This window comes from Bos grunniens, chromosome 10 (assembly GCF_055505025.1).
Source record: "Bos grunniens cultivar Pamir isolate PY7600 chromosome 10, Bosgru_T2T1.0, whole genome shotgun sequence".
NCBI classification, from domain to species: Eukaryota; Metazoa; Chordata; class Mammalia; order Artiodactyla; family Bovidae; genus Bos; species Bos grunniens.
Window position 1 is genome coordinate 47,366,044 of NC_141174.1, and position 22,414 is coordinate 47,388,457.

The 22,414-nt window shown below is 37.6% G+C and overlaps 1 protein-coding gene across 10 annotated transcripts in view; it reads left to right on the forward strand.

The window, feature by feature from the left end:
* Positions 1-22,414, forward strand: part of UNC13C (unc-13 homolog C) — an 839,460-nt gene that overhangs the window by 437,573 nt on the left and 379,473 nt on the right. For 6 of the 10 annotated variants that reach the window (XM_086321015.1, XM_086321018.1, XM_086321019.1 and 3 more), the window contains one exon: positions 10,510-10,741. In XM_086321015.1, coding sequence (XP_086177141.1) covers positions 10,510-10,741 — 232 coding nt within the window. The remainder of the gene's footprint in view (positions 1-10,509; positions 10,742-22,414) is intronic. The other 4 variants (XM_086321016.1, XM_086321021.1, XM_086321023.1 and 1 more) reach the window with 1 other exon arrangement.

Genomic DNA, 22,414 nt, shown 5'->3' on the forward strand with positions numbered 1-22,414 from the left:
TGGTAGGCTGCAGTCCATGGGGTCGCGAAGAGTTGGACACGACTGAGCGACTTCACTTTCACTTTTCACTTTCATGCATTGGAGAAGGAAATGGCAACTCACTCCAGTGTTCTTGCCTGGAAAATCCCATGGACGGAGGAGCCTGGTGGGCTGCCGACTATGGGGTCGCACAGAGTCAGACACGACTGAAGCGACTTAGCAGCAGCAGCAACAGTACCTTGAAAGACTGACAAAATTTGCCTCTTAAAACCGTCTTATAGTTTTGTTTTGGGGGGGGGGTTGTTTGTTTTATTTGAGGGTAGTTATTTGACTACTGAATCAATTTATTTAGTATAACAGTTCTATTCCTGTTATTTAAACATTTGTTCTTGAGTCAATTTTGATAATTTATATTATCCTAAAGGTTGTCTTTTTTTCTAAATTTTCAAATTGAATACCATCAAATTGTTCATATAATTGTATCATTCATAAAAGCTTGAGCTGTTTTTATCTTATTTATTTGTACTTTTTTCTCTTTTGTAAATCAGTATACAAGAGATTCTCTGGCATTTGTTGACTCCATATACTTGATTTGCTTTCTATTTCATTTATTTCTGCTCTTGTCTTATTTGAATTCATCTTCTGCTATTTGTATTTATCCTGAAGCTATTTTTCTAACTTACTAAGTTGAATATGTAGTTTGTTAATTTTTATTGTTGCTGTTAACTATTGTTGTTGTTCAGTTGCTAAGTCCTGTTTGACTCTTTGCAACCCCAGGAACCACAGCATGCCAGTCTTTCCTTCAGTATCTCCCAGAGTTTGCTCAAACTCACGTCCACTGAGTCAGTGATGCCTTCCAACCATTTCATCCCTGTTGCACCCTTGTCTTCTTGCCCTCAATCTTTCCCAGCATCAGGATCTTTAACTGTTGCGTACACACAAAATACATACAGCATCAATGAAGTGAAAAACAGTACAAACACCTGTATATCCATACTTAGCTTTGAAAAGAGAATATTTCCACCCTCTGTGTATTCCTTTCTCAATTTCTTTCTCCTTCCAAACTTCAAAGATTTTATATCTATCATTTTATTGCTTTTGTTTATATTTTTAACCACATGTGTATAACTGAATTTTCTTTTTGTCTTTTCTAACATATGCATTTAAAACTATCCATTTTCCTCTTAGCACACTTTAGCTGCATTGTACAAATTTTGATATATAGTGCTTTTATTGTTGTTTAGATAGAATTGTTTCGTAAATGGTCCAGTGATTAGTATTTTGACTCATCAGTTTTATGGAAAGTGTTCATTAATATTCCAAAGATAAGGGCTTTATTTTGTTACTGCATTGTATTCAAAGGAGATGGACTGTACTTCAGTCTTTCTTATTTAATTGAGGATTGCTGGACTTCCCTGGTGGCTCAGACAGTAAAGTGTCTGCCCGCAATGCTGGAGACCTGGGTTTGATCCCTGGGTCAGGAAGATCCAGTGGAGAAGGAAATGGCAACCCACTCCAGTACTCTTGACTGGAAAATTCCATGAACTAAGGAGCCTGATAGGCTACAGTCCATGGGGTCTCAAAGAGTTGGACATGACTGAGCGACTTCACTTTCACTTTATAGCTTAATACATGATCAGCATTGTAGATATCACATCTGAGCTTTTTCTGTTTTAGTACATAAGTTTTGGGGCTTCTATATCTCTAATAATTTCTTTCAACTTTTGCTAGTTGATCTTAATAATCATTTAAATGATTTTTCCTTAAAAATATTCTATGTGGTATTAATACAGCTACCCTAAATTTTAGTTCAGTTGGTAAAGAATCCACCTGCAGTTCAGGAGACCCTAGTTCAATTCCTGGGTCAGGAAGATCTGCTGGAGAAGGGATAGGCTACCCACTCCAATATTCTTTGGCTTCCCTTGTGGCTCAGCTGGTAAAGAATCCGCCTGCAATGCAGAAGACCTGGGTTTGATCCCGGGCTTGGAGAAGGGAAAGGCTACCCACTCCAGTATTCTGGCCTGAGGAATTCCATGGACTAAAGTCCATGGGGTCACAAAGAGTTGGAGATAACTGAGTGATTTTCACTTTCACTTTCACTAAATTAGGTTAGTATCCTCTTTGATAGAACTTTTTCTAGCCCTTTATTTATATTTTATTGTGTCTTTATTCATATCTTACAGAAAAACAACTTGATTTTAAAATTTAATTTCAGAATTTTCCTTTTTATGGGTGAATTCTATTTTGTGGGTGAATTAGTTCTATTAATTTTTTTTTTTATTTTTAAACTTTACATAATTGTATTAGTTTTGCCAAATATCAAAATGAATCCGCCACAGGTATACATGTGTTCCCCATCCTGAACCCTCCTCCCTCCTCCCTCCCCATACCATCCCTCTGGGTCGTCCCAGTGCATTACCCCCAAACATCCAGTATCGTGCATCGAACCTGGACTGGCAACTCGTTTCTTACATGATATTTTACATGTTTCAATGTCATTCTCCCAAATCTTCCCACCCTCTCCCTCTCCCACAGAGTCCATAAGACTGTTCTATACATCAGTGTCTCTTTTGCTGTCTCGTACACAGGGTTATTGTTACCATCTTTCTAAATTCCATATATATGCATTAGTATACTGTATTGGTGTTTTTCTTTCTGGCTTACTTCACTCTGTATAATAGGCTCCAGTTTCATCCACCTCATTAGAACTGATTCAAATGTATTATTTTTAATGGCTGAGTAATACTCCATTGTGTATATGTACCACTGCTTTCTTATCCATTCATCTGCTGATGGACATCTAGGTTGCTTCCATGTCCTGGCTATTATAAACAGTGCTGCGATGAACATTGAGGTACACGTGTCTCTTTCCCTTCTGGTTTCCTCATTGTGTATGCCCAGCAGTGGGATTGCTGGATCATAAGGCAGTTCTATTTCCAGTTTTTTAAGGAATCTCCACACTGTTCTCCATAGTGGCTGTACTAGTTTGCATTCCCACCAACAGTGTAAGAGGGTTCCTTTTTCTCCACACCCTCTCCAGCATTTATTATTTGTAGACTTTTGGATCGCAGCCATTCTGACTGGTGTGAAATGGTACCTCATAGTGGTTTTGATTTGCATTTCTCTGATAATGAGTGATGTTGAGCATCTTTTCATGTGTTTGTTAGCCATCTGTATGTCTTCTTTGGAGAAATGTCTATTTAGTTCTTTGGCCCATTTTTTGATTGGGTTGTTTATTTTTCTGGAGTTGAGCTGTAGGAGTTGCTTGTATATTTTTGAGATGAGTTGTTTGTCAGTTGCTTCATTTGCTATTATTTTCTCCCATTCTGAAAGCTGTCTTTTCACCTTGCTAATAGTTTCCTTTGATGTGCAGAAGCTTTTAAGGTTAATTAGGTCCCATTTGTTTATTTTTTATTTTATTTCCAATATTCTTGGAGGTGGGTCATAGAGGATCCTGCTGTGATGTATGTCAGAGAGTGTTTTGCCTATGTTCTCCTCTAGGAGTTTTATAGTTTCTGGTCTTACGTTTAGATCTTTAATCCATTTTGAGTTTATTTTTGTGTATGGTGTTAGAAAGTGGTCTAGTTTCATTCTTTTACAAGTGGTTGACCAGATTTCCCAGCACCACTTGTTAAAGAGATTGTCTTTAATCCATTGTATATTCTTGCCTCCTTTGTCAAAGATAAGGTGTCCATATATGCGTGGATTTATCTCTGGGCTTTCTATTTTATTCCATTGATCTATATTTCTGTCTTTGTGCCAGTACCATACTAATTTACTATTTCTCTTCATTTTACTCTGTTTCCTTTCTAGGTTTATATTCTGTAGATTGAGTTTTCTTTAGTTTCCCTGTTTTCCATTAAATAGATTGAAGTTATCTATACTATTTATTTTAATAAAGTAGATAATTTTTAAATGTTTAATTAAAATACTTTTCAAATTTTAAAGTTGATCAATAACCCTGTCTTAAATACACACACACACACACACACACACAAACACACACACACATATATATAAAGATCTGAAAGTGCTTAGGCTTTGGTTACTACTCTCAGTGCAACATTAGGTAGGCGGCAAGTCTGAACGTCATATCTGAAAATGATATGAAAAGCCCAAGATCAAAGCCCATGGACTTTAACTGAATTCCAAACATATCTCCTAGGTTTCCAGAGAATCCACTTTTGTAATTTTGTCATTAAGTTCCTTTTTAAAAACTTTCTGAGATAACTGGGGAATATATTTCTTTTGAGCCCCTTCTATATAGTAAAATGTTTTATTTTTTACCCACAAAAAACAGTAAAATGATGTTTTTTGTTTTTTTTCTGGCTAGGTTGCCAGATTAGTTTTTCAATATACAAACTGAATATACTAATATTTCTAGAAGATTGTTGGGGAAATCAAATGAGATAAATTGAGAGCACTTCAACCATTTTGGACACATGGTAAAAAGTGAGTGTTACTTGCTCAGTCATGTCCAACTCATTTCGACCTCATAGACTGTAACCCACCAGGCTTCTCTGTCCATGGAATTCTCCAGGCAAGAATACTGGAGTGGGTTGCCACTGCCTTCTCCTGGGACTCTTCCTGACCCAGGGATCGAACCTGGGTCTCCCGCATTACAGGCAAATTCTTTACTGTTTGAGCCACCAGGGGAGCCCCTTGGACACATAAATATGTAGTAAATATTAGTTATTGTTTTTATGATTGTCTCTTTCACCACACAGCTTTTCATAGATGTATGAGTGACTTTTAAGAGAGATGCTCACCCCTTTCTCTCTTTTCCTTTTATAATATCCTAATCCTTCTTCCTCTTTCATGACCTCTATCAGAAGATTTATAAAAACTCAGGCTGTGCCCCAACTGATGAGAACTAGACCTTTCCACATTAAAATGTCCAATGTTTCCCCCAGTGGAGAAATTCACCTTATTTTTGGCCTCTTATGTTTATTTATTTATTTATTTTTAAATTTTATTTTATTTTTAAACTTTACAAATTGTATTAGTTTTGCCAAATATCAAAATGAATCCATCCTGGCCTCTTATATTTAATAAGTTACTCATCTTATACCACTTTATATATATATATATATATATATATATACACACACACACACACACACACACACACACATTGAAAGCTTGAATTGGAGAAAAACCGATACTTACAGTACATGACAAATTTGTCCTAATTTGTTATCAGATCAGGTTCCTTGTCATATATTGGCATGAAACAAAATTATCTTTTAAGGTGTATATCCTGTATTGTCCTCTTCTTAAATTATTGAATCAAAAGAGATTTTATCACTCTTTTACTCTCTTTATTTGGACTCAATCTATTAGTTACTTGATCAGTGGTAATGTGAGTAAAACAATGTGAGCAAAAACAAACTACATAAAGCGTTCCATGTAGAGGCACATAACTTTTAGTCTCTGTACGTTCTGCTATAAAAATTTTGCCTGAGTAATTTTACCTTCTGGTGTCAATCTTATGTAATGATTAGTTTGATTAAAAAATCAGTCATGAAATTATGTCTGTTTTTATGCTCAGGATCTTATTCTACCATTGTTCTGTCCTCATAACAAATTTCAAAGGTCTCATTTATCTAACCTTTGCTCTGCAAATCTTTCTGATGCTTTTGTCCAGAAATAGCAAAATGATACATACAGGGCAGTAAATTGATTTCTTTTCTAAAAAGCATGCATTAAGCACATGAAATACACTTAAAAACAGAAAGCATACTTTTTCCCTAGAATTATCAAAATGTGTTTGTTTTTTTAAGTATAAGAAAATGATGGTTTGCATATTTCTGTGAGGGAGTACGAGAAGAAAAATAGAACTTTATTAGTTAAGTCGCTGGTTAACATGGGGGCGGGGGGAGAGAAAAGGTATGTGGCAAATGGAGGCAGCCAGGCTTTGTTCCTGTTTTAAGTGTCAACAGTTGGTAGATTGGAATTTTGGTGGCCCCAGAACACTGGTAATTGTTCTCGGTAGGAGGCTTGACTGCTTTATTTCTTGGACTCATTCTAATTTCCCTGTATAGCTGTCAATAAGAAAGGCAATTCCAGAGTCCTAATTGTTCAGGAAGTCATTTAGTAGAGCAACTTGCTTTAAATTCCAGTTTCTCGGGGCATGAATTGTTAACAAAATCTACGTCTAAAATATGCGCATCTTCTCCTTTGTAGTCCATAGGTCATACTTGGTTATTAAGTCTTATCTGAGTGAAAGTGTTCCTTGTTCTCATTTCTACAGATCAAGGCACTGTTGAAACACAGTAAAATTGCCTTATTTTCTGGAATCACTTCAGTAGTATAAAAGTAATGTTTGTTATTTTTTACTTCTCTGCAAAAGCCTGATATCGTGGCTCTAAATATAAAAATTCCTGGAAGAATATGGGTCAAACTATGCCTAAATTTGAAAGATTAAGCTATTTTTTATTTTAGGGCTTTTTCGGTTTATAAATTACTTCTGCAGTGAGCATAGATTTTATTATCAGAACATTCATTTTAGCTAATAATATTACATTGACTGTACAAGATTTGAAAAGTTTAGAAACATTTAAAATAGATTAGTGGCAAGTCTTCCAAATTGCTGAATCCACTCTGTCTCTCAGTCCTAATTCCAGTAATTAGGATTCTGCTTGTTCTTTGAACCATCTTCTCCATATGTCTGGTTCCTTGTTTACCTAGGCCAGAGACCCTCTCTTGATAACATAATTCCCAGTCCCCATCCTTTCACATCAGCTAGCATCCTATTACCTGCACCGAGTTATCTTTCTATCTACTCTGAGCCCTTGTATGCATGGGTATATATGTGTATATTTTTTCTCTTCTCATTAATCCAATTCTTAATCCAAGGTAAGTGGCAGACTTCCATTTCCCATGGCTCATTTTAGGGTTTTCCTTTGTTTTCTTCTGTTTTGTTTTCATTCAGTGCCCCATATCCTAGGTTTTCACCTTATTCCACAAAAGCTATGTCGTTGTAATCTTATTTGATCTGCTGTTATTTTGCTGCTAAAAATACACTCTTTCCCTCAGTATACCATATTCTCCTGAGATGATCATATCAGATGTATTTTTCCATGCTTTCCTTAGCTATTGATTTCCTGAATTTCTATATTGACCATCATTCTATCTTATGCTTTGCTGGAATAAGAAATATTTTCATAAACCATTTATTTTAGAGTGATTTTCAGCTTTAGTAAACACATGCCCATATCTCCAAAATCAAGAATGAAAAACTCATATTATCATTTTCTTGAGACTGGGGACATGTACCCTCTAGTGAATTATCTTATGTTTTTGTCCAGCTTCTATAGCTTTCAAATGTTATGGTTTATTTTAATGCCCTATTCAATTGATTTTTGATGTGCTGTCTCATAAATTTTCCATGTTTCTTCTTTTTTGAAATTAGCTTCTCTTCTCATGAAATGGACCATGCTTCTTTAACCAAACCAAAACAAACATTTCAATTTCAATGAAACCTTCCCAGCTGTCTATCAAAACTGTCTTTCACTTGTTTTCCTTCAACATGTGTAATATTTTAGCAAGTGTTCCTTATATTAATACTCTTACTACAGCCTAAAAATTTAGAGGACTGCTTGTATATCACTTGAATTCAATAAAAAGAAAATGGACATAGGGGATTAGATACAATGTGTTAATCATTAAATTTAAATTATGTGGATAAATTCATATTAAAAAGCAACTGCTTGTCTAACTCTAGGCTTCCTTGATAGATCAGTTGGTAAAGAATCTGCCTGCAATGCAGGACACCCCGGTTCTATCCCTGGGTCAAGAAGATCTGCTGGAGAAGGGATAGGCTACCCACTCCAGTATTCTTGGGCTTCCCTTGTGGTTCAGCTGGTAAAGGATCTGCCCAACTCTGCTTTCTAAGTTAATATGTATCTCTCTCTTATGTTCAGTAGCAGACTCTGTTCTGTTCCTACCCAGTGTTCCAGTTAGAATTGTTGTTTTTTACTGCTACTAAGATAACAAATTATGCAATTGCAAATATACCTGAACTCCAATCTTTTTTTTTTTTTTTTTTTTAGCTAAACCAACAATTCTGTACGATGCACACACACATATCACACAGTCCCCCAGGCCCTCAGCTCAGAACATAAAACCGTCTATGTAGAACTAATGGTATATCTCTTATGCCAAGAATCATTCAGTTCACTTCAAAGATATTAAATATCACTCTGCTAGGCAGTAAAGGTGAAGCAAAGATGAATAATACATGCTTCTAATTCTAATAGAACTCTTAACAGTTCTTTTCAAGACATGACATCTTCATTAAAGAATGTAACCAAGAGATTTATTGACTCAGATTATCTTTATTGAAAAGTGATGGATCCACTTGTTCTATATAAACCCTAACACAGGGTTCCCCTAATTGAGAAGTTCCCATATTTTGAACACACTTTTGATGTGTAGACTCACTTGAAATGTAAATAACTTTGATCAGACCCTCATTGAGTGGCAAGGCTGGATCTTGCTTTTTAAAAGATAGAAAAATTTTTAGTGAAGATTAGCTTCCTTGTAGGGAAACTCCTTGTGCCATTACCAGACATATTCTGGGGAAATGCCTGGTGAGGGGAATTACTGATAAAAGGAAAAGTGCCATTTCCATACTTTGGAATTGAAGAATAATAGAAAGGTAACCATTTCAACACTGTGGGAAGATACTCTGAAATGAGATTTAAGGATGATTAATGAAAAACACAAGCACTTCCCTTCTAGTGTTGCTTATCAGCTAGACTCCTACAGAATTTGTGTAAACAACCATTCATCAGGCATCAGGTGGTTGTGGGGAATTATAAATGTAACTTCAGAGAGTGCTGGTCTTTCTCCCCAGCGAGTCACCAGCAGAGTGGGAAATGAGAAGCAAAGAGACTCATCTAAACAAATCTGAAGTATGAGCACTCTTACTTAGCATTTATTCAGTGTTTGAAGTCTATGGGCTATATTTGTTACTGTCACACAGTTTGATCATCAACAAACAGTAGACAGGTAGAGCAGGAAATTGAGGATTAGAGAACTTAAATCTCTCCATAGATTATAAGACTTTCAAGTAGCACAGCGTTCATTTCATGCCATGAAAAGGTGCTGTGCCCTAACACTCAGAGACAAGACAGCTCCTGCCTTCTGAAGCCCATTTCAACTGTCATGCAACAGAGCCTGTGCTCAGGAACTCAGGCCTCTGGGCTCCTTGTTCAGTGCTCACTTCACCAATGGCTTCCCTGCACTGTTAAAAATTATCTCCATTCAGTCATCTGTAAAGATGTGGATGGAGCTAGAGTCTGTCATACAGAGTGAAGTCAGACAGAAAGAGGAAAACAAATATTGTATATTACTGCATATACATGGAATCAAGAAAAATGGTACAGATTAACATATTTACAGGGCAAGAGTAGAGATGGAGACATACAGAATGAACAAGTGGACCTGGTGGGGAGAGAAGTGGAATTAATTGGGAGATTAGCACTGACATGTATACACTACCATGTGTAAAGTAGATAGCTAGTGGGAACCTACTGTGTAACACCGGGAGCTCAGCTCTGTGATGACTTGATGGGTGGGATGGGGTGGTGACGGAAACCACAGAGGCAGGGGATATATGTATGCATAAAGCTGATTCACTTTGCTATGCAGCAGAACTAACACAACATTGAAAAGCAATTATATCCCAATAAATTAAAAAATATGTATATCTCCCTTTAAGGCAGTGAAAGCAAGTCCCTGTAGAAAGATCTCTAGAAGTATACTTCAGAATTGGGGAGGGGTGTCATGTTACAGAGGATGTTATGTTAGAATCAGGGAGGTGAGGCCTGGTTAAGATACAAAGGAGGAGTGAGGGGTGTTTGTAGAAGTTTAAAATCAGCATTCAGAATACTTTCCATGACTTTATAATTTTACCAAGAACCAACTTAGACCAAGGATAGTAATATAAATTTCTTTTGACTTTTGAATTGGTGTTTCCTGAATATCTATCTCAAGCCGTAGACTAGATTATGCTCTGAGGATTGATCCAGCAGTGAGCATGATGTTCATCATCCTTGTGCTCATGAAGTAACAGGACAGAGGATGTAGTCATTATCAAGAAACCAGAGCTTTGTGCTGCCATGAAAGAACCTTGCACAGCATTGAAGCCCAGTCCCATGTGAAAATTAGGGAGTTTCTGTATTCAAATTGGAGAAGGAAATGGCAACCCACTCCAGTGTTCTTGCCTGGAGAATCCCAGGGACAGGGGAGCCTGGTGGGCTATCGTCTCTGGGGTTTCACAGAGTCGGACACGACTGAAGCGACTTAGCAGCAGTATTCAAATTACTGAATCGGGCCCTGGAGCATTGAAGGAAGAATACTTAAGCAGAGTCACTGTGATGACTGTCATCACTTAAATAAATAATTAAAGAGTTCTCTCAAAATAGCATTTTCAGGAAAAAGTGATAACATGGTTTGTTTTATGTTGGACTTCTCCAGATCCATTGATGTACCTTACGTTGGTAACTTCTCTCACCTTCCCAGAAAATACATGTCTTCAAGAAGACGCTACAGGCACTGATCTACCCCATGTCCTCCACCACCCCACACAACTTTGAGGTCTGGACGGCTACAACACCTACCTACTGTTACGAGTGTGAAGGGCTCCTATGGGGCATTGCCCGGCAAGGCATGAAGTGTTCGGAGTGTGGAGTGAAGTGCCACGAAAAGTGTCAGGACCTCCTGAATGCCGACTGTTTGCAGAGTGAGTACTCAGGTGAAGAAGCAGGTGTGCAGAGCTGGTCTCATTCTGTGTGTTTTCAGCTCTTGCTAATTCTCAACAAATCCTATCCAGGCATACGAAGTTATACACACTGCCCATCAATTACCTACTGACTTTGTTGACCCTGGCACTGTCAGATTCCTCAGAATAACTACTTGGAGTTCAGTGGCACTTGGCCCAAGTAGAAATTTTCAAAGTGACTTCCAATCTGTGTTCTTACTTCTATCTCATAATAGCCCGACATGGTCAGTGGGAACATGTAAAGTCATGTTCCTCAAACAGGGCTGACGCATCCCTGAGGTGACAGCAACTGGAATTCTTTCCCAAGCCTGCTTGACTTCTGCCTTCTGCAAGCAAGCGCCATGCTCTTCTGCAGCCCCTGTGCAGACCTTAAAATTGGGAGGCCATGTATCTGAATGTCAAAGACAAATCTAACTTACCAGATATGTGACCTGGAAAAAGTTTTTCTAACTTCTCAGGGCTTCATTTTTCTTCCTTCAAATAAGTTGGAATAATAAAATTTACCTTAGTGGTTTATTTTGAAGACTAAATGGGAAAGTCGCTGCTAAGAATCTGGCACATAGTAGATGCTCAGTGAATATTAATGGCCTCTCCATTCTTTTCAGATCAGATCAGATCAGATCAGTCACTCAGTCGTGTCCGACTCTTTGCGACCCCCTGAATCGCAGCACGACAGGCCTCCCTGGCCATCACCAACTCCCGGAGTTCACTCAGACTCACGTCCATCGAGTCAGTGGTGCCATGCAGCCATCTCATCCTCTCTCATCCCCTTCTCCTCCTGCCCCCAATCCCTCCCAGCATCAGAGTCTTTTCCAATAAGTCAACGCTTCGCATCAGGTGGCCAAAGTACTGGAGTTTCAGCTTTAGCATCATTCCTGCCAAAGAAATCCCAGGGCTGATCTCCTTCAGAATGGACTGGTTGGATCTCCTTGCAGTCCAAGGGACTCTCAAGAGTCTTCTCCAACACCACAGTTCAAAAGCATCAATTCTTCGGCACTCAGCCTTCTTCACAGTCCAACTCTCACATCCATACATGACCACAGGAAAAACCATAGCCTTACATTTCTGAATAAGTACATGTCACTTTGACTTTTATGACAGGTTATCTTAGATTTTTCATTTCTGAAAAAAGAAAACCCTTTACTGGTACTTTAGGTCCTGAAATGCCAAAACTCTAAAACACATATTATTGACTTTTCACTGCTGAATTGATTTGTCTGCTGACCTTAAATAACTAAAAAAGTACTGCTGAAGAACTCTATTTAAACATGGATTTTCATCTTCAAATGATGTGTTTTTCACATTTAATAGCGTCCCCTTTATTATTTATTTGAATATGGTCAGTGTAAGGTGCATGGGTTGCCTGAAATTGAGGGAGGACAGAGGAAAATGTCAAAATAGAGATTAAATCGCAAATGCTGGTACGTCTGGCTGTGGTCATAACAGTTCACACACATTGTACACTTTCTTCTACCTGATTAGTATTCTCCCTATACAACCAGATCAATTGAGACTGTTAATGGTAATGAGTATGTTTTTTAAAGCAAAATAGTACTCCTTTAAAACATAAAATGCATACTTAGGAATGAATGCTTGTAAGGAAGGGAAACTGACTCAGTATTACCCAGCCAAGTTACCTGCAACATCCCATCCTACAATTACACTTTAGTCTTCCTCTTTTAAAAGTGAATTGTGAACCAGTGTCTTAAGAAACAACCATATTAGGGCAGTGATATTTTGAGAAAATAGGTAGGAAAAAATATTGCCATATAGAAACGATGGCTTAGATCTCTTCAAGAAAAAAATGATGTAGGTCATACTTAAGAAATGAGTTCATTCTTCAGGTCTTTCAGAGAAGAGAGATGCCACCCGCTCATAAGCTTTAGAAAATTTTCATAGTCTGTTTCCATTTCTTCAGATAGCATGCTTTATTTGGTAATGGTTAAATACATGTGGCAAGCTTTTCATTGAAGTTATTCATTAAAATGTATGTAAATTTGAAGAATCAGAAACAGTACAAAAAAATGAAAGTAGACGTGTATCCCCCAGGAAAGAGAGATTTTCCTTAATAACTCCTTATATTTCCCTGAAACTCACATTCTCACACTGAATGGAAAGAGGTTTTGGTAATACATGAATTCAGCTTCACCATTTACCACAATAACTATCAATAAAATTTAATGCTGTCCTAGCAAACTAACGTTGAAAATTCTCCAAGCTAGGCTTCAATAGTACATGAACTGAGAACTACCAGATGTTCAAGCTGGATTTAGAAAAGGCAGAGGAACCAGGTATCAAATTGTCAACATCTGTTGGATCATAGAAAAAGAAAGAGAATTCGAGAAAAACATCTACTTCTGCTTTATGGACTATGCCAAAGCCTTTAACTGTGTGGATCACAACAAACTGTGGGAAATTCTTCAAGAATTGGGAATACTAGACCACCTTACCTGGCTCCTGAGAAATCTGTATGAAGATCAAGAAGCAACAGTTAGAACTGGACATGGAACAACGGACTGGTTTCAAATCAGAAAAGGAGTATGCCAAGGCTGTATATTGTCACCCTGCTTATTTAACTTATATGCAGAGTAAGTCATGCGAAATGCTGGCTGGATGAAGCATGAGGTAGAATCTAGATTGCTGGGAGAAATATCCATAACCTCAGATATACAGATGATACCACCCTTATGACAGAAAGCAAAGAGGAACTAAAGAGCCTTGATGAAAATGAAACAGAATAGTGAAAAATCTGGCTTAAAATTCAACATTCAAAAAACTAAGATCATGGCATTCAGTCCCATCACTTCATGGCAAATAGACGGGGAAACAATGGAAACAATGACAGACTTTATTTTCTTGGGCTCTAAAATCACTATAGATGGTGACTTCAGCCATGAAATTAAAAGACCCTTACTCCTTGGAAGAAAAGCCATGAAAAACCTAGACAGCATATTAAAAAGCAGAGACCTTACTTTTCCTACAAAGGTCGGTCTAGTCAAAGCTATGTTTTTGCCAGTAGTCATGTATGAATGTGAGAGTTGGACCATAAAGAAAGCTGAGCACCGAAGAATTGATGCTTTTGAACTGTGGTGTTGAAGAAGACACTTGAGAGTCCCTTGGACTGCAAGGAGATCAACTCAGTGAACCCTAAAGGAAATAAGCCCTGAATATTCATTGTAAGGACTAATGCTGAAGCTCCAATACTTTGGCTACCTGATGCAAAGAACTGATTCAACTGAAAAAGACCCTGACTAGAAAAGGTTGAATGCAGGAGGAGAAGGAGATGAGGGAGGGTGAGATGGTTGAATGGAATCACCGACTCAATGGACATCAGTTTGAGTGAGTTCTGGGAGTTGCTGATGGACAGAAAAGCCTGGCGTGCTGCAGTCCATGGGGTTGCAAAGAGTAGGACACGACAGAGCAAATGTACGGAACTATAGAATTAGTGATGTTTCCTTAAGAAACTTCTCTTTTCAGTGCTTTAAGCAAAAAAGTTTTTATGGTGGCACCTTATTTGAAATACCCCCATGTGTGCCAAAATCAAAAGAAAAGGAGAGAATAAAAATTTAAAGAAGTGAGAGTTGGAAAGCATAGCTAATTCATTCTCTTGTAAACATAGGAGGTTCTTCAATTTCCTTCTCAAAATTATCATTCAATTTCTGTTTGAATACCCACAGAGAAAATTTAACAGTATGCCAGGCAATTTGTATTAGAAAATTCTAGCTTTAAATTAAAATTTGAACCAATTTTATTTATTTATTTATTTAGCTACAAAAATAGGTCTTTATTCTTAGGAAAATATAGTCAGAGCTAGCTTCCTTATGCTATACATAAAATCTTAACATCAGAGGCAGTACAGATAGTTTTTGAACTGATCTCCAAACAAGCACAAACCCACTACGTTGAAAAGATCAGGTAATTTTGAGGTTTTTGGCAAAAGACAGTACTTCACACATCTAATCCAAATCAAAGAGCCTGCAGACAGTTTTCAGTGAGATAAAAGGAATGAAACAAATATAAATTCTACAGATAAATAAATGTAAGAGAATTTAAATAAGCTAACAGAACTAATTTTTTTAAATAAAAATACTAGTCAGGTACAAGCTTTTGTTTCTCAATGCCAGACTTCTAGATGTTTATCAGACTACTGTTAATATCATTAAAAACCTAATCTTGGATCAGGGCATTAGTTTTAATACTATTTTGCAGTCGTAAAAAAGATTTTCTTTCAACTGAATGCTCCTGGCCCTGAAAAATATTTTAGGCATATTACTGAAGGCAGACTGTGGTACTAATAAAACTTGTATCTTAAGTACTTTTTAAAAAAGTGACAGACAAAAAAGTCCATCAACACCACTCTTCTAGATTCCATATGTATGTATTAAATATACAATATTTGTTCATTGGAATATATGTAAATGTGCCTTGCCGGTTATTGAAACATTACCTACAAAATGAGTATGGGGTGACAAAAATTAGTTCCTGGTGCTTAATGAAACTTTTTGCCACTGATTTTATATACTACCCCGTGCTTTTTTAAAGTACATCTCTCAAATCTTAGTGTAAGTTTGAGGGCTACACAAAACATTTACATTTCATTCTAACATAAAATGAGTAATAGGTTGTGGAAAGTGGGTAAACTAAATGTAGCCTTCAGTAAAATTGAATCTCAGTGTAATCCTTGGTGCTGGCACTTCCCAGGTCCAAGGAGTTAAATGAACCAATTTTAGTAACTGGTTCAAAATAACCTCTAGGAACTTCTATTATTTTAAGCCAAATCTTACCTTTGAAGAACATATTTAATAAATTGTCTCCTATCTTGTTTAATAGTTTTACAAGATAATCATTTTTAGATTTTAGATTTCTAGAACCCTCATTATTTTGCTAATTCTTTGCTGAAAATGTTGCTGGCAATATACATACACACATACACAGAATAAAGCAAAAGGAAGCAAAAAGTCTATATTTGGGTCTGACCAATGACCAATTCACAATAAAGGATATTTAAAGTTACTTCATTTGAGTTTGGTATTTAAATCTTATGGAATATTGGATCTGTGACTTGCACACTTGCAGTCAAGTGAAGTTAGAGCAGGTGATAAACCCACCCACCATTGCAGTACCTCCATGCATGTTCAGAGATGCATGGAAATGTCAGATGAGTTCCCCAAATAGCCTCATCTCAGTTCATGTCTGACTGATTTTATTTGGAGGTTCTACACTTCACTGCCTTCCTGGCCCAAGGCTACCATCCATGTGAAATAGAAGGTAGAAACAGAGAATAGCAAAGAGAAACAGAGAAGCTTCAGAGAAGAGCACAGACCTGTCACAACCCTCTTTGCTCCAGGCCAGTAGGAGTGGCCAGATTTCATCTACTTTCTCTTAAATTAACTTATTTCTGTCCTGTTACTTGAAAATACAGTTACAGTTTTTTGGAAACAGCATTTGATGATGGAAGAGTTGAAATATAGCTAATGGAGAAGTAGTTTCTCACCCCAAAGGATATTTTTTAAAAAAAACTTCACAATGTTGTTTTGGTTTCTGCCATACAGTGATGCAAATCAGCCATAATTATACATATATCGCCTCCCTCTCCTCCCCTCATCCCACTTCTCTAGGTCATCACAGAGTGCCAGACTGGGCTCCTTATGTTATACAGTAGCTTCTCACCAGCTATCTATTTTGCACATAGGAGTGTATGTATGTTGGTACTACTTTCTCCATTTGTCTCCCTCTTTCTCTCCCCCACTGTATCCTCAAGTCACTTCTCTATGTCTGCATCTTTATTCCTTCCTTTCAAATAGGTTCATCAACACCACTCTTCTAGATTCCATATATATGTATTAAATATACAATATTTGTTTTTCTTTTTTTAATTCATTTTTTTTAATTGGAGGCTAATTACTTTACAGTATTGTAGTGGTTTTTGCCATACATTGACATGGATCAGCCATGGGTGTACATGTGTTTCCCATCCTGAATCCCCCTCCCACCTCCCCATCCCATCCTTCAGGGTCATCCCAGTGCACCAGCCCTGAGCACCCTGTCTCATGCATCAAACCTGGACTGGCGATCTATTTCACATATGATAATATACATGTTTCAGTGCTATGCTCTCAAATCATTCCACCCTCACCTTCTCCCACAGAGTCCAAAAGATTGTTCTTTACATCGATGTCTCTTTTGCTGTCTCACATATAGGGTCATCGTTACCATCTTTCTAAATTCCATATATATGTGTTAATATACTGTATTGGTGTTTTTCTTTCTGACTTACTTCGCTCTGTATAATAGGCTCCAGTTTCATCCACCTCATTAGAACTGATTCAAATGCATTCTTTTTAATAGCTGAGTAATATTCCATTGTGTACACATACCACAGTTTTCTTATCCATTTGTCTGGTGATGGACGTCTAGGTTGCTTCCATGTCCTGGCTATTATAAACAGTGCTGCGATGAACATTGGTGTACATGTGTCTCTTTCAGTTCTGGTTTCCTCATTGTGTATGCCCAGCAGTGGGATTGCTGAGTTCTATTTCCAGTTTTTTAAGGAATCTCCATACTGTTCTCCATAGCGGCTGTATGAGTTTGCATTCCCACCAACAGTGTAAGAGGGTTCCCTTTTCTCCACACCCTCTCCAGCATTTATTGCTTGTAGACATTTGGATAGCAGCCATTCTGACTGGCGTAAGATGGTACCTCATTGTGGTTTTGATTTGCATTTCTCTGATAATAAGTGATGTTGAGCATCTTTTCTGGAGAAGGCAATGGTACCCCACTCCAGTACTCTTGCCTGGAAAATCAATGGACAGAGGAGCCTGGTAGGCTGCAGTCCATGGGGTCGCTAAGAGTCAGACACGACTGAGCAACTTGACTTTCACTTTTCTCTTTCATGCATTGGAGAAGGAAATGGCAACCCACTCCAGTGTTCTTGCCTGGAGAATCCCAGGGATGGGGGAGCCTGGTGGGCTGCCGTCTCTGGGGTCGCACAGAGTCGGACGTGACTGAAGTGACTTAGCAGCAGCAGCAGCAGCAAAGCATCTTTTCATGTGTTTGTTAGCCATCTGTATGTCTTCTTTGGAGAAATGTCTGTTTAGTTCTTTGGCCCATTTTCTGATTGGGTCATTTATTTTTCTGGAATTGAGCTGCAGGAGTTGCTTATATATTTTTGAGATTAATTCTTTGTCAGTTGCTTTGTTTGCTATTATTTTCTCCCATTCTGAAGGCTGTCTTTTCACCTTGCTTCTAGTTTCCTTTGTTGTGCAAAAGCTTTTAAGTATAATTGTGTACCATTTGTTTATTTTTGCTTTTATTTCCAGTATTTTGGGAGGTGGATCATAGAGGATCCTGCTTTGATATATGTCAGAGAGAGTTTTGTCTATGTTTTCCTCTAGAAGTTTTATAGCTTCTGATCTTACATTTAGATCTTTATCCATTTTGAGTTTATTTTTGTGTATGGTATTAGAAAGTGTTCTAGTTTCATTCTTTTACAAGTAGTTGACCAGTTTCACCAGCAACACTTGTTAAAGAGATTGTCTTTTCTCCATTGTATATTCTTGCCTACTTATTCAAAGATAAAGTATCCATCAGTTCAGTTCAGTCGCTTAGTCGTGTCTGACTCTTTGTGACCCCATGAATCGCAGCACGCCAGGCCTCCTGTCCATCACCAATTCCTGCAGTTCACTCAAACTCACGTCCATTGAGTCGGTGATGCCATCCAGCCATCTCATCCTTTGTCATCCCCTTCTCCTCCTGCGCCCATTCCCTCCCAGCATCAGAGTCTTTTCCAATGAATCAACTCTTTGCATGAGGTGGCCAAAGTACTGGAGTTTCAGCTTTAGCATCATTCCTTCCCAAGAACACCCAGGGCTGATCTCCTTCAGAATGGACTGGTTGGATCTCCTTGCAGTCCAAGGGACTCTCAAGAGTCTTCTCCAACACCACACTTCAAAAGCATCAAATTCTTTGGTGCTCAGCTTTCTTCACAGTCCAACTCTCACATCCATACATGACCACTGGAAAAACCATAGCCTTGACTAGACGGACCTTTGTTGGCAAAGTAATGTCTCTGCTTTTGAATATGCTATCTAGGTTGGTCATAGCTTTCCTTCCAAAGAGTAAGCATCTTTTAATTTCATGGCTGGAATCACCATCTGCAGTGATTTTGGAGCCCAGAAAAATAAAGTCTGACACTGTTTCCACTATTTCCCCATCTATTTCACATGAAGTGATGAGACCATATGCCATGAAATTAGTTTTGTGAATGTTGGGCTTTAAGCCATCCTTTTCACTCTCCTCTTTCACTTTGATCAAGAGGATTTTTCGTTCCTCTTCACTTTCTGCCATAAGGGTGGTATCATCTGCATATCTGAGGTTGGAAGTGGCCAAACAGGAGATGGCAAGAGTGAACGTCAACATTCTAGGAATCAGCGAACTAAAATGGACTGGAATGGGTGAATTTAACTCAGATGACCATTATATCTACTACTGTGGGCAGAAATCCCATAGAAGAAATGGTGCAGCCATCATGATCAACAAAAGAGTCCAAAATGCAGTACTTGGATGCAGTCTCAAAAACGACAGAATGATCTTTGTTCGTTTCCAAGGCAAACCATTCAGTATCACAGTAATCCAAGTCTATGCCCCAACCGGTAATGCTGAAGAAGCTGAAGTTGAATGGTTCTATGAAGACCTATGAGACCTTTTAGAACTAACACCCAAAAAACCATTGGACCATTCAGGTATGACCTAAATCAAATCCCTTATGGTTTATGATTATGTCTGTGGTTTTCCCTACTTTCTTCAATTTAAGTCTGAATTTGGCAATAAGGAGTTCATGATCTCAGCTAATTTCCAGCAAATTTGGAAAACTCAGCAGTGGCCTCGGGACTGGAAAAGGTCAGTTTTAATTCAATCCCAAAGAAAGTCAATGCCAAAGAATGCTCAAACTATCACACAATTGCACTCATCTCACACACTAGTAAAGTCATGCTCAAAATTCTCCAAGCCAGGCTTCAGCAATACATGAACCGTGAACTTCCTGATGTTCAAGCTGGTTTTAGAAGAGGCAGAGGAACCGGAGATCAAATTGTCAACATCCGCTGGATCATCAAAAAAGTAAGAGAGTTCCAGAAAAACATCTATTTCTGCTTTATTGACTATGCCAAAGCCTTTGACTGTGTGGATCCCAATAAACTGTGGAAAATTCTTCAAGAGATGGGAATACCAGACCACCTGACCTGCCTCTTGAGAAACCTATGTGCAGGTCAGGAAGCAACAGTTAGAACTGGACATGGAACAACAGAGTGGTTCCAAATAGGAAAAGGAGTACGTCAAGGCTGTATATTGTCACCCTGCTTATTTAACTTCTATGCAGAGTACAACATGAGAAACACTTGGCTGGAAGAAACACAAGCTGAAATCAAGGTGTAAATAGCTGTGTGGATTTATCTCTGGGCTTTTTGTTTTGTTCCATTGATCTATGTTTCTGTCTTTGTGCCAGTACCATACTGTCTTGATGATTGTAGCTTTGTAGTAGAGACTGAAGTCAGGAAGGTTGATTCCTCCAGTTCCATTCTTCTTTCTCAAGATTGCTTTGGCTATTCAAGGTTTTTTTATTTCCATACAAATTGTGAAATTATTTGTTCTAGTTCTGTGAAAAATACCATTGGTAGCTTGATAGGGATTGCATTGAATCTATAGATTGCTTTTTGTAGTATACTCATTTTCACTATATTGATTTTTCCAATCCATGAACATGGTATATTTCTCAATCTTTTGTGTCCTCTTTGATTTCTTAAATCACCAGTGTTTTACAGTTTTCTATGTATAGGTCTTTTGTTTCTTTAGGTAGATATATTCCTAAGTATTTTATTCTTTTCTTTGCAATGGTGAATGGAATTGTTTCCTCAATTTGGCTTTCTGTTTTATCATTGTTAGTGTATAGGAATGCAAGGGATTTTTGTGTGTTAATTTTATATCCTGCAAGTTCACTATAGTCATTGATTTGCTCTAGTAATTTTCTGGTGGAATCTTTAGGGTTTTCTATGTAGAGGATCATGTCATCTGCAAACAGTGAACGTTCTACTCCTTCTTTTCCCATCTGGATTCCTTTTATTTCTTTTTCTGCTCTGATTGCTATGGCTAAAGCTTCCAAAACTATGTTGAATAGTAGTGGTGAAAGTGGGCACCCTTGTCTTGTTCCTGACTTTAGGGGAAATGCTTTCAATTTTTTACCATTGATGGTAATGTTTGCTGTGGGTTTGTCATACATAGCTTTTATTATGTTGAAGTATATTCCTTTTCTTCCTGCTTTCTGGAGGGTTTTGATCATAAATGGATGTTGAATTTTGTCAAAGGCTTTCTCTGCATCTATTGAGATAATCATAATGTTTTTATCTTTCAGTTTGTTGATGTGGTGTATCACATTGATTGATTTGTGAATATTGAAGAATCCTACATCCCTGGGATAAACCCCACTTGAGCATGATGTATGATCTTTTTAATATGTTGTTGGATACTGTTTGCTAGAACTTTGTTAAGGATTTTTGCATCTGTATTCATCAGTGATATTGGCCTGTAGTTTTCTTTTTTTTGTGGCATCTTTGTCAGGTTTTTGTATTAGAGTGGTGTTGACCTCATAGAATGAGTTTGGAAGTTTACCTTCCACTGCGATTTTTGGAAGACTTTGAGTAGGATAAGTGTTAGCTCTTCTCTAAAATTTTGATAGAATTCAGCTGTAAAGCCGTCTGGACCTGGGCTTTTGTTTGCTGGAAGATTTCTGATTACAGTTTCAATTTCTGTGCTTGTGATGGGTCTGTTAAGATTTTCTATTTCTTCCTGCTTCAGTTTGGAAAGTTATACATTTCTAAGAATCTGTCCATTTCTTCCAAGTTGTCCATTTTATTGGCATATAGTTGCTGATAGTAGTCTCTTATGATCCTTTGTATTTCTGTGTTGTGTGTTGTGATTTCTCCATTTTAATTTCTAATTTTGTTGATTTGATTTTTCTCCCTTTGTTTCTTGATGAGTCTGGCTAATGGTTTGTCTATTTTATTTGTCTTCTCAAGGAACCAGCTTTTCGCTTTGATGATTTTTGCTATGGTCTCCGTTATTTCTTTTCCATTAATTTCTGCCCTAATTTTTATGATTTCTTTCCTTCTACTAACCCTGGGGTGCTTCATTTCTTCTTTTTCTAGTTGCTTTAGGTGTAGAGTTAGGTTGTTTATTTGATTTTTCTCTTGTGTCTTGAGGTAAGCTTGTATTGCTATGAACCTTCCCTTTAGCACTGCTTTTACTGAATCCCATAGGTTTTGGGTTGTTGTGTTTTCATTTTCATTCATTTCTATGCATATTTTGATTTCTTTTTTATTTCTTCTGTGATTTGTTGGTTATTCAAAAGCGTGTTGTTTAGCCTCCATATGTTTGTATTTTTTTTATTTATTTATTTTTAATCAAAGGATAATTGCTTTACAAAATTGTGTTGGCTTCTGCCATATAGCAACATGAATCAGCAATAGATATACATTTGTCCCCTCCCTCTTGAACCTCCCTTCCACCCCCCACCTCATCCCACCCCTCCAGGTTGTTATTGACATCTAATCTTACCACATTGTGATCAGAAAAGATGTTTGGAATGATTTCAGT